Below are 13,363 nucleotides of genomic sequence, written 5' to 3' on the forward strand. Positions count from 1 at the left end.
TTGTAAGGGTATAAATAAAATCATTTGTTTTTGGATACTGAAGGTTGTCGTTTTTTGAAAGATTCGGGGGGAATTAGTATTATTTCTTATGAAGAGAGAATAGTAGCAAATAAATGTAAGAAGATAAGTGATCATCAGAGGTATGTTGGGAGGAAAAGCAATATAACTTCTGATCTCTCTTTACTTTCTACTCTTAATGAAAAACAAACTCCTATAAAGTATGTGACCCAACATTATTTGAGCTACCTGGTCTTCACATGGCTATAAATATGTTTACAGGTACACGTGCAGACATATTCTTGGGTAGTTTGCAAAATGCATTTCTAGGACCAGCATTACAATGGTAAATTGACAGGCATACCTTACAACAAATACCAAATCTGCACCATAATAACTGAAAATATTAGGACTACTGCATGAATCTAGATGCCATAAGAATTTAGAAATAAATAGATTGCTCTTTTCTTCTGACATTTACTCTGAAAGCATTTTCATTATATCTACTGTATGTATGCATGGCAAGGGACTGCTTTGATTTAGAGTTGAATTTACTGATGGTATTATGTAAATGAAGCATGGGAATTATCATAATGTCCTTATTTGTTAACCTTGCAACCCATTAAAAAAATTACAGCCTGTTGGACAGTCACAGCTTCTTTGTAAAAAGAGGGAAAGAAAATATGCTTTTGTGTTACTAGGGTATATTTATCCTACAATTAATCTTTTTCTTCTCTTCACAGAGGTCAACACAATTGCCAGGTGCACCATAGTTAAGAAGAAACGCCCCCTCCCCCCAAAGGAGCAACTCTGCACATTATTCAAAGTGAAATAATGCAATGTCATCGTATACTTCTGAATACAACAGCACAGGCTCTGTGATCAGATGGCCGCACTCTAGTTATACAAATCCTGTACTAAATTCCTCTCAGTGAAAATGCAGGTGCAGTTAACTCCTGTCAGTTTCAATTGATAATGATTATTATCAAAACAAAGATATAAAACAAGCAGTTCGTGTACTTACCTAATTTTATTTTTAAACTTCTTAATTAGTTCCTCAGTTTTCACTTGGACATTATTTTACTTTCGACACTTTCGCACATTATAAAATGTCTCACAGAGAGAGAACCTTATAAAATAAGGTTACAGCTTGTTAAAATAAAGTTGAAAATTTAATTATTCTCATTTATTATCCATATTTTCTAGGGCTTGCTTTTTTTGTTTGTTTAGTCTTTTATTATAGAAAATTTCAAACATTCACAAGAGCAGAAAAGAACAGACAGAATATAGCAGAATGAACCTCCCTGTACACATCACTCAGTGCCAACAGGTATCCAGCCCAGGCCGATTCTGTGCTCCTTTTCTCTTAATCTGTCTTTAAATCAAGCTGAACCACCAGATAACCATACATTCAAGATATATTACTGGCCCCTTCACTGTTTTCACCACACGACCATTAGGCATGATTATAACTTAGAATACCCTGATGAATTTTCAAAGAGACCTCTAGAAAAAATTTGCTTTTGTACTTTTTTTTTTTAAAATAGATCTTCATTGGAGCATAACTGCTCCATAGTACTGTGTTATTTCTGTTGTACACCAACGTGAACCAGCCATATGCACACATATGTCCCCATGTCCCCTCCCTCTTGAGCCTCCCTCCCACCCTCCCTATCTCAGCCCTCTAGGTCTAGGGCTTTCTTCAGAATAGGTAAGAAGCTTTCTCAGGTCACTTTACGTAATCCAGCTAAGGCTGAGTTGTTACAACGAAGTCGGGTGTAGCAATTATTTGAAGATGCTTGTAGATTTTTGAGAAGCATGAGATAATGAAAGTTTCAGGTGACTATTAGGCCTACTTTAGTGACATAATTATTTGTAAACTAGCTTGATTTGGTCTTCCAAGTGAAATTCTTCATGGGGAGGTATGGTTTGCCATGAAGGTCAGTGCTGCAGCGGTGGCCTGTTGAACCCCCGCTGGCAGGTTCCACAGCGTATCGGCTAAAGGCGCCTCTGCGGGGGCTGGCAGCTGCCCGCACTGCGAGGTTCCAAATTGCGGGGTTAGCAATTCTGATGATCTAGGGAGACAGGACCTCTAGACATTAGGCCTTCTACAATATAAGGCCTTCCCTGACTAGAAGTTTAAAAGCATACAACATACAAAAACAAATAAACATTTAAAGAATGTAATGCAACATTTTTTTGTTTTAATAAAAACAAAACTTTTAAATCTTTGCTCCACTGGCCACTGTACTTTGCTCCACATATAATTCTTGGAGGAAATTAAACAGCTTTCCAGCCAATTAATAAGCCATTATTAAATGCCTACAGTGTGATGAATAAGTGTGCTAGGGTAACAGAAAAATGAACATATAGTACATGGCATGGTCCTGCTTGCAAGGGTTGAAAATCTGACTGAGGAAGACAAAACCAATCTACATGAAATAACTTGAGGATAAGTAAATATGGACCATGGTACTGATAATCTACTCCCTCCTATAAGTGTGCATCTGAATACCTGTGTGGGGTTTGTGATGTCTGAAGGTATGTAAGTATAACTGGGAAAATCACTAGAATTGGAGGAAAAGGGAACAGGTGGTGGAAATTCTTGGTTTAAATGTGGTCAGAAGATTGGCAAACCCAGGCTGGTTTACAGAGAAATTAGGATGGAGTTTGATTTTCCTGAGGTAAATAAGCACATCCAAAGGTACAATAATGAATCTAGATCCCTTGCAGGGATTAAATATTGACCAAGCAATATCTGGCCCAATCTGTGACCTCAGTTTGAATTCTTTGAACTATATTTACTGTGAACTTTTATAAACCATTCAAGAAATTTTTTAAAAAGCTGCCTAGATCATTAAAATACCTGAACACAGACTACACCTGATGACAAAACCCGGCAGATATCGGAGGGTGAATCTCCCAGAAGTAGCACAGTGATTGTCAGCATCCCCCTTTCCCTTCGTGTCTATTCACAAACGTGAGGGGAAGTTGTAAGTAACTGTTATCATATAGGAGATTCAATGGATATTTTATAGTTCTCTCCCCACTTGCTCTGTCAGCATCATCCTGCATGACATCTTTAAAACCCTCTTCCTGTGGCTTCTGAAGTACTGGGCTCCCTGGTGTCCTTCCCACCCCTCTGGTTGGTCCTCTTTGCTGGGTTCTCTCTACCTGACCCGGATACGTCTAGACTCACGCTCTGGTTCTCTTCTCTTCTCACCGTAGGTGGATTTCCTGGATGATCTCATCTACTCAACGGCTTCAGTCACCATGCAAGCATCCACCCGTAGGGTGGTGGGCATCTACCCACTAGCTGGTAGGGCACCTACCGACTAACCTTTGCTTAAGACTGTTGACTGTCTCAGCCACCACTTCATCTGGGTTAAGTGGTCACGATGTACAACAGTTCAGATGTATAAAAATGTCACTTGATGTTCCTAAAACTCGACTTAATTCCTCCCTCTTAGTGCTCATTTCGATTTTCTAGCATGACGTTACTGTTAACGAATCCTAGTTAAACTCAGTTGCTTTCCATTTTCTTAGTGTCTTCTGAGAAAACTTAGTCATTCTGGGTTTCTGTTTTCTCCCCGGGCCACTGCATCTCCCAGTGTCCTCCCTTCCTACTTGGTTCTGGGTTGTCAGGTCTGCCCAGACCCCTCTGTGTCTTCAGGCCACTTCAGGCCCTCTCTCAGGCACTTCCTCTGCTACTCTCAGGGACAGGGGAAAATTCAGATGTTGGCCAGGCTGGCCTCATTGAAGAATGAAGTGAACTATTTTGACTTTCTAGTAAAGTTCTGCTGCTTTTAGGCCTTTTCAAAGTCCCTGACAAAGCAATCTTGAGAAAGAAGAAGAGTGGAGGCATCACACTTCCTGATTTTAAGCTAAATAAAAAGCTAAAGTAATCAAAACAGTACGGTACTGGCATTAAAACAGGCACATAAATCAATGGCACAGAATAGAGAGCCCAGAAATGAACCCAAGTATATATGGGTCAACTAATTTTGACAAGGGCATCAAGAATACATAATGGGGAAAGAATAAACAGCACTGGGAAAACTGGATATCCACATGCAAAAGAATGAAATTGGAGTCATCTTACACCATACAAGAAAATCAGCTCTAAATGGATTAAAAGGCTTAAACGTAAGACCTGAAACCATAAAAATCCTAGAAGAAAGCATAGGGGAAAACCTTCTTGACGTTGGCCTTGCTAGTAATATTTTGGATATGACACCAAAAGCTCAGGCAATAAAAGCAAAAATCAACAAGTGGGACTACATCAAACTAAAAAGCTTCTGCACAGCAAAGGAAACCATCAACAAGATATAACAGGCAACCTACAGAATAGGAGAAAATATTTGCAAACCACATACTGGATATATTTCAGACAATATCCAAATAGCCAAAATAAGGAACTCATGCAACTGAACAGCCAAACACACACACACACACACACACACACACACACACACACACACACACACAAGCGACCAGATTAAAAAATTGGCAAACAACCTGAATTGACATTTTTCCAAAGAAGACATGCAAATGGCCAACAGTATATGAAAGAGTGCTTTCATACAAATCAAAATCTCAGTGAGATATCACCTCACAGGTATCAGCATGTCTACTGTCAAAGAGACAAGAGAAACAAATGCTGACGAGAGGATGTGGAGAAAAGAGAATCCTTGTGCACCTCTGGTGAGAAGGTGCATTGGCTCAGTCATTATGGAGAAGAATATGAAGATTCCTGACAAAACTAAAAACAGAGCTACCATATGATCCAGCAATCCCTCTTCTGGGTATATATCCCCCCAAAATGAAATCAGTACCTTACATGATATGTTTATGTTCACTGTAGCATTATTCACAATAGCCAAGATAGGGAAAACAACCTAAGTGTCCAGCAACAGATGAGTGAAGAAAGGAGATGTGATACACACACACACACACACACACACACACACACACACAGAGGAATATTATTCAGCCTTAAAGAAGATCCTGCCATTTGGGACAACATGGATCAACCTGGAGGACATTATGCTGAGTGAAATAAGCCAGGTGCAGAAAGAAGAAAAACCTCATGGTCTCACTTATGCGTGGAATCTAAAAAAGTCAAACACTAGAAGCAGACAGCAGAATGGTGGTTACCAGGGGTGGGGAGGCGGGGGAAGCAGGGAGATGTTAGTCAAAGGGGACAGAGTTGCAGGTGTGCAGGATGAATAAGTCTAGAGATCCAATGTACAGCACGGTGACTACAGGTAATAATATGGTACCGAATCCTGGGAATGTGCTAGGAGAGTGGATTTCAGGTGCTCTCATCACACACACGCCAAAAAAGGCAACTATGTGAGAAGAAGATGTGTTAATTAGCTTGACTGCAGTCATATTTCGCCAGGTATGTGGGCCTCCAATCATCACGCTGTGCACCTTAAAGCGTTTTCAGTAAACACACATACACAACACACGACACATACAAAACTCCCTGGATGGTCAAAAGTGCAGGTCGTGGCAAAACACTGGTGGCCTCCACTCCCCTCCAGGAAGCGTCCGCGGCTCCCCTCCACCCCCTGCTTCCTGCTGAGCCCTGGGCTGAGCTGCTTACCTGGAAGCTCCCTCCAGCACCTCACTGCCCCGCCTTCACCAGGGCCTCTGCGCACACAGCCACGAGGGAGGCTGAAGCCCCCGAGCCCCTCTCTGCTCTGCCGGTCAGCAGGCCTCTGGGCAGGGGGCATCGGTGGCATTCAAACTAATGGGCCTCCGGACTCTGACTTGCCAGGCTGCTTCTTCACGTCAAGAGGTCTGGGCCAGGGCCTGGGAGCAGCAGGGCTGGGAAGGGTGGACACTTCGTGGCAGTGTTTTTTGTTGTTGCTGTTTTTAAAGCTTCACACAAGTCTTGAAAACAATGTGGCAGGATAACTGATTGAAACATTAAGCTATTTTTCCTTCCTCCCGTATCAGACAAATAGCCGGGCTCATCTTAGTCCTTCCCTGCCTAAGGGACTTCCAGGGAAGTTGCCTGAGGTTAGCGGTGGTCCTGGCTTTGGTAAGAGCCAAACTCACTGCAGAGGTGGGGCCTGGTGCCCTGAGCGGGCGAGGGCCTCCGAGAAATAAGGACCAAAGGAAAATAAATGCAGATTCTCCCAGACAGGGCCCAGCAGGGCCATGGGTGGCTGCCCCTGGGGAGGTGGTAAGGCTGCAGGGAGGAGGGCTACTGGGAGCGTGTGCAAACCTGGTAAGACTCCTGACACACCCGCTTCCCAGCGTCTCCTGCGCGAATGGGAGCAGCAGAGGCCAGCTAGGAGATGAGGGTCACAGCAGTACCTGTGGGCAACTAACTAGTGACTACAGGCTTTACCTGATCCTTTGGTGGCTATATAAGGCCCCGGGGCCCTTGCACAGCCCTGGGGAAGGGGAGGTCTGATAATTCCTGAGTCTGAATTCACCACCAGTTTAGTGCATGTGGGCAGACAGTGACTTAGGCTGATAAGAAGAACATTTAATAGTGCATCTGGGTTTGTGCATCTGAATGGAGATTTGCACCTTCTACTTAACATACAGATTTTGACAGAAGGAACACATATATTTCACTTGTTTGCTCCCGCTTATCCAAACTGCACCCTGCTCCCCAACCTCCCCCAACTCCATCCCTTTCTACTCCCTTTTGGCGTCATATGCCAAGTTCTAGTTAAAGTGTATATAAAGGGAAAAAAGAAAAGAAAAAGAGAAGAAGAGGAGCGCTTTCCTGATGGCGCAGTGGTTGAGAGTCCGCCTGCTGATGCAGGGGACACGGGTTCGTGCCCCGGTCCGGGAAGATCCCACATGCCGCGGAGCGGCTGGGCCCGTGAGCCATGGCCGCTGAGCCTGTGCGTCCAGAGCCTGTGCCCCGCAACGGGAGAGGCCACAACAGTGAGAGGCCCACATACCGCAAAAAAAAAAAAAGAAAAGAAAAGAAGAGGAGAATGAAATCAAAAAATGTAGGGGGTATGTGGAATATTCTGGAAAAATGTGTATCTACTTATAAAAAATGAAATAAAATGAAGGCTCTTGCCAAGACAGTTAAAACATTGTCACCTCAAATCTGCTACAGAATAAAGGTGGACAACTAATAAACAAAGTATCTGGCTTTGCCTGTCCCTTCGGGAAGTTCCAACTCTACCCATCTTTACCTGAGATGCACTGCTGAGAAGAAACTCGTCTAGTAATTGGCTTATAAGGATAGACACCCAGATAAAGAGGCTTCAGTTGCTGTGACAAAATCATTTCATTCAGTTTTTTCTGCAGAATGAAATATTCTTCAGATAGCTTTGTTATCTAAAAAGAAGGTCACATATCAGATTAGATCAAGGAAGAGAATTCAGTGAGCTCCAAGGTACACTGGGGTCTGGTCAATTCCTGAACCGCTCCCCCTGGGGCTCTCATGTACTTCTTCTCCAGGACTCACCCTGACCCCGTACCAAGGTCGGATAAAGTCCTCACTTGACAAAACCTCCGCCTTTGCGCTACTTGCCCATCTCACATCTTCCATTCAGAACTGTCCAACATATGACCCTCCAGAAGCACTCTCTCCTGATAACTCCTTCCCAGGGTCCCTAAGATCTGGCTTCCATCCTTAGCATTCTGCCGCCGTGGCTCTTCTGCTTTTATCCTGAGGAGCCCCTCTGCTGACTGTGACTGTGTTGACCTCCCTCCTTTCCTGTCCAGGCTTCTTCGCCTGACTTCAGCGCTACCCTCTCTCTCCTGGTTCCTCTTTCCATCCTGGCCCCTCTGCCTCTACCTTGTCTGTTAACACGGCTGCCCTGCTAGGTTGAAGGTGGGGCTCCTGCTCTTCTGCCTCGAGCTCTGCTCCCGGGGAGTACTGAATCCACTCCCACGGTGGTTTTGCCAGCTGTAGGTGATGCCAGGCGATTCTACATCTCCTGAATGTGGCAGCTGCTTGGCAGGTCAGGGTCCTAATCTCTGCTTTGGTCTTTAGAGTGAGCAGATTTACCACAAGGAAGGGAAGGACCGCCTGTATATCAAACTCAATATTTCCATGTGCTTTAAAAAAAAGTAGAACAGGAAAGGACTAAATAAAACAATGGCAGATCTATGACCAGCTAGGGGTTGGAGATGTTTGGGCCACACTCGTAACAGTCAGGGGGTGTCCAAGGGCAGTTATTGTGTTTCTTGCGGGCTTAGCCACCGTCAGACAAAAGGCAGAGTTTAGAGACTCAGCAGTAATAGGTGATCCTTCTTTGAACCCATTATGACATTTCTTCTATGATTTCATACACTACTGACTACCCTGATAGTACATATTCATTTATAATATGCATTTTAGAGGCCACCTAGTGAAAATCCTTCACTTTACACAGGAGAAAATAAGGGTGCTGACACATAAAGTGATTTTCTCAAGGTCAAACACCTAGAAAGAGAGAGAGAGCCAGAGTGGGGCAGGGACAGGGGCCTGTGATCTCTCCATAGCACTAATTTATCAGAGCTCCATGTACACCTGGGAGAAGCCCTAAAGCCGACTGCCCCTTCTAGAAACAGCTGAAACACGCCTACCAATAGCACGAGATATTCTCCAAGAGGGAATTTTCCTTTGTGGCTTTTCTTGATGGTTCCTCATGGCCATGACGGAACATATAGATTGTCATCTTCATTGCATATATGCTCAGTAATGCTACCATCTGATTCTGATACCTAATTATGTCTTCTCAAAATTTGGGGTACAGAAAGCATAGACTTTAGAGGATTTTGAAAACTTTGTTTTTCAGCTATAATGGAAGATCTCAGATACATGGAAATTTGCATTGTCAAATGCCAGCATTTCAGCAGGCTGTATAACCAACGACTCGCCTCCTTACTACACAAGATTTCCATCGCATTTTATACTATTTTTATCATAGAAATTTGTTTACAAAATTTATGGCTATTCGAATAGCACTGTCCCTGAGATGTTTTATTGAAAAGGTTTGCAATCTCATAAAAACAGATGAAACAATATATCAGTTATCAATTGTCTGTTTAACTCGGTTATCGTGGAGTTCCCAGAGATCTGTACTAGTAAACAAATCTGTTCGTTTACATACCTGTTTTGAAAAAATTGCCAAATCACACGCTTCTTTTTCTGAAATTGCTTTTGAGTCTCTAATGCTCTTCATCCTGATGTTACAGTATTCCTCAAATTTTGCGGGATGGGAATACAAAGTGTGAGTGTTTCTTGCTACTTCTGTCGGTGTTCCAACCGCTTTTTGATTTTTAAAAGAAGACATCCTGTCCTTCCTTAACTGCTGCCCCCTCTTGTAGCCCCGGTATTTGCTCTGAATGAACACCGCTGCTTTGTCTTCTTTTTCCTGGGCTTGCATTGCCGGTTCGATTTGCCTCTCTTGGACCATCCCATGCCTCACAGGGTTCCTCTGATGACTGCATACTGGGGCATTCTGGGTGGCCACGGACGTCTTCTTTTCTTTTTCCTTGCTATTTGCATCTTGGCAAACCGACCTGTGGCTAAGACTAGGTTCTAAAGTTTTTTTAAAAGAAGGCTGCTTAGGAGCTGAGGTCTCCTGCGCTAACCAAAGTCCTGGGTAGCTTGGCCTTTCTGATATGGCCTTCCTTTCTAGATATGCTGCTTTTGAGTCTTCGAAATTCCTTTCCTCTGTGTAGCACTGATAATAATTCTGGACCACAGTGTCCTCCTTTTCCATTTTCCTTATCTTACTATTTTCTTCCAAGTCTTTCATATACTTCTTATTCGTGTTTACTTCTGCCCAAGGGTCCCCCACCAGATACAATTCTTGCTTAGCCTCTTCCTCATACACATTGTTCATTTTTTTCGGGGTCTGATATCCTCTGTTGTTACTTTCAATAACATTCGTGGATTCCCCCTCAGCTTTGAAAGTAGAAGTCTTCACTACAGATGTATTCCCCTTGTTATTTGGAGCTGGAATGACTGTTTCATTCGTAGAGACTGCATTCTCTGTCTGTTTCTTCACAAAGGATTCCCTGTGTAAAATACATTGCATCGGAATATATGATACTAAACTAGAGTTTATTACCTTGTTTGGCAATAGCACATGTTACATTATGTTGGGAGCAAAGCAAAAGGGACAAAAAAGCTCAAAATAAAGACTTATCAAGTCACAATAATTGAGTATTTCCCCCAAAATGTCCTCTCTAGTGACAACTGTGATGGCTACTCAAATAATGAGAAAACTAGCTTCAAATTAGGGTGAGAAATATCCTAGCATAATTTCACTTACTGAGGTATCAAAATCCTAGGAATTTAATCACTTCAAGATATCTCCTTTTCCAAGAAATTATCTTTTTTGCTTCGTTCAGGATTGTATTTCTTCCAAAAGTAGCAGAGGGTACAGAGTAATGGGAAAAGATGATTATAGTACATTTATTACATTAAGAAGACAAGGAAAAAAGACACATTTTCCTCTTCCATAATTTTCTGTGATAGCCATCATTTGTTAGTATTTGTCACAATTCTGAAAGATTTAAGAAGAGCTAAAATAATAAAAAGCTAGAAGGTGATGTAGGAACAAACATAATGTTGGGTGTTCAGTTAGTGAGGGCATACATTTAAAAATACGCTCATCGAGTCCCTAGATTATTAAAACATGTTGTAACTCAGCAGAAACCTTTGAATCTCTTGGTAGCCTTTTGTTTCTTTAAGAAGTCACTTTGCTTTTTAGAGACAAGAAAAACGTTGGTTACTTAGTTTTACATTTTATTAAAGTGTCATGTTCTCTTGTAAACTAGCAATTTTATACACAATGGTGAAAAACCACTGGCTGTTAAATTTGTTTCAGCTTCAAGACATTAAGATTAAATAGGAAATTAAAAAAAAAAGATATGTCCTTTTCCAAACAAAGTACCTACAATAAGGAGATGGGGAAACTATATCTACATTTGAGACCAGTAAGTAGGGTATGTTCACTAGGTTACATGCTGTACTTTGATAAGCTCTAAGTCTACGGATCACAGAACATATCTTACAAAATTCAAGGAAAAGCAGTGTCCCTGCTATGGTTCATGATCTTGTTCATGATACGTTGGCCAAAATTTCACAGTTGTTCCTTTATTAATACCCTTTTGAAAGGACAGCTGGAATGATTTCCCCTTAACTTGAAGATAAGATCTTCTTTGAGGAGGGAAGGGTGGTCATCTGAGTGAAATGACAACAAACTCTCCAATAGGATAAAGAACACAAAAGCGGCCACGGGGTGTCGCTGACATTTGATGCATGACTGTCAGGAACTGGTTAGGTATGAGAAAGACTATGGACTTTTATTCTTTTAATTTTTATTGGAATGTAATTGCTTTACAATGTTGTGTTACTTTCTACTGTACAGCAAAGTGAATCAGATATATATATATATATATATATATATATATATATATATATATATATATATATATATATATATCCCCTGGTTTTTTGGATTTCCTTCCCATTTAGGTCACCACAGAGCACTGAGTAGAGTTCCCTGTGCTCTGTGCTATAAAGCAGGTTCTCATTAGTTATCTATTTCATACATAGTAGGGTATATATATCAATCCCATTCTCCCAATTCATCCTACCCCCCCTTCCCCCCTTGGTATCCATAAGTTTGTTCTCTACATCTGTGTCTCTATTTCTGCTTTGCAAATAAGTTCATCTGTACCATTTTTCTAGGTTCCACATATAAGCAATATTATATGATACTTGTTTTTTTCTTTCTTACTTCACTCTGTCTGACAGTCTCTAGGTCTATCCACGTCTCTGCAAATGGCACTATTTCATTCCTTTATATGGCTAAGAAATATTACATTGTATATGTGTACCACATCTTGTTCATTGTGGACTTTATTTTGTGACTTTCCAGATGTGAAAAATCTATACTGTCAAGATGGTATAAGAATGAACATTATTTTACCTTTTATTTTCAAAGTTTTTCTTGTAGTCAAATTCCTGATCTTGAGTCTGAATGGTTTTTACTGCTGTGTTTTTCGTGTTATCAATTTCTTTCCTTTGTTTCCTGGCTAGATGTCCTCTTGCAGCTGAAACATATAAGGCCCAAAGCAGTGTTAATTATAATAAATAAAAAGCATTACTTCAATGGGTAGAAACAAATGGCTTTTCACCATCAGTGCCAAAGAGGAAAATGAAATTAAAGATTCCAAATAGAACAGGTTCGAAAAAATATGGGACTCATTAAGAAGACTCTTCCGGACGACAAGCTTTAGCAAGAAAATAATTGAAGTAACTTTCGTATTAAGGGGAGTATTAAGATGAAACTAAAATGATAGAGATGAGCTAAGTTGATGAAAAAGACAACGTGTACTCACCATTTGATTAAAATCTGCTAATGCTTACGTTTCCTTTATTTCTGCCATGTTCAGCTATTCATGGGAGAAAACCCCTATTATCTAAGGATATGGTTTGAACCTTTTGGCCAATTATTCTTGGAGCCAGATATATTTCAGAATTCAGACTTAAACTTTTTAAAAAAAATTTTTAGGAAAGTAATTTGGAACAAATAACATATATTCTGTAAAATTCCCCATGGTAAATGAGCATTCCATAGTCAAACACATGAATATTTCTCCAGAAAAACATACAATTCTTACCAAGTGGGATGAATAAAGGCCTGTGAATATCAGGTCATGTTTCACTTCCAAATGAGTTATGAAAAACCTCTTTTTTCAGTGTTTTATGAAGTTTGGAATTGTGGATAAAGAATTAAATCCCAAATTGCAGGGTTTGCATTTTTGATGTCCCAGTGAGAAGTGAAGGGCTTAAAATTCCAAAAGATGATGATGAGCTCTTACGGACTGACGGATTGGAACTGGACCTTGAACTGAATCTTTTGAATGTCAGTCAGCTACTCTGCCCACCACATCAGTGTTCTTCAGAATGTAGCTTGCAAATAAATAGTGGATCATAAGATCGATTTAGTGGGCCAAATCTAACAACTAGAAATTAAATGGAATAAACCAGAATAGAAAAGTATCAGAATGCAGTGCTTGTAGTATGTGTGTATATCGGGTTACAGAGTAAAATACATTGTTTGTTATGGGTATCTAGTCAAAAGTTTTTGAAAGATATTGTATTAAGCCATGCTGTGTTCTAAATTTAGCTTTTTATAGAAAAATGGAAAGTGAAATCCAAAGTCTATTAATACATTTAATAAAAACTTGTGAAATATGATTATAAATATAATTTCTCTACAGTTAACAGAAAGAAATGGATGCCCTTTAGCAGAGTGAGATTTCATTAAGTTGTCAAAAATTATGGCAAGTGTAACCTTTGGAATAAAGTAGGGAAAATGTTACTGCCCAATGGGTTATAATAATATGATTCTTGAGATCTACAATTAATTCA

The 13,363-nt window shown here is 40.7% G+C and overlaps 1 protein-coding gene across 2 annotated transcripts in view; it reads right to left on the reverse strand.

Moving 5' to 3' along the window:
* The window catches only part of MYO3A (myosin IIIA), a 171,449-nt gene that overhangs the window by 24,043 nt on the left and 134,043 nt on the right, over window positions 1-13,363 (reverse strand). Inside the window, exons 27-29 of one of the 2 annotated variants that reach the window (XM_030837214.2) lie at window positions 11,916-12,039; window positions 9,081-9,993; window positions 7,173-7,317 (exon numbers count right to left, since the gene is read on the reverse strand). The exons of the other annotated variant lie outside the window; for it this stretch is intronic. Of the exons in view, the coding sequence (XP_030693074.2) occupies window positions 7,173-7,317; window positions 9,081-9,993; window positions 11,916-12,039 (1,182 nt within the window). The remainder of the gene's footprint in view (window positions 1-7,172; window positions 7,318-9,080; window positions 9,994-11,915; window positions 12,040-13,363) is intronic. 2 annotated transcript variants of the gene reach the window in all.

The sequence above is a fragment of the Globicephala melas genome, chromosome 2, assembly GCF_963455315.2.
Source record: "Globicephala melas chromosome 2, mGloMel1.2, whole genome shotgun sequence".
In the NCBI taxonomy this organism is placed as follows: Eukaryota; Metazoa; Chordata; class Mammalia; order Artiodactyla; family Delphinidae; genus Globicephala; species Globicephala melas.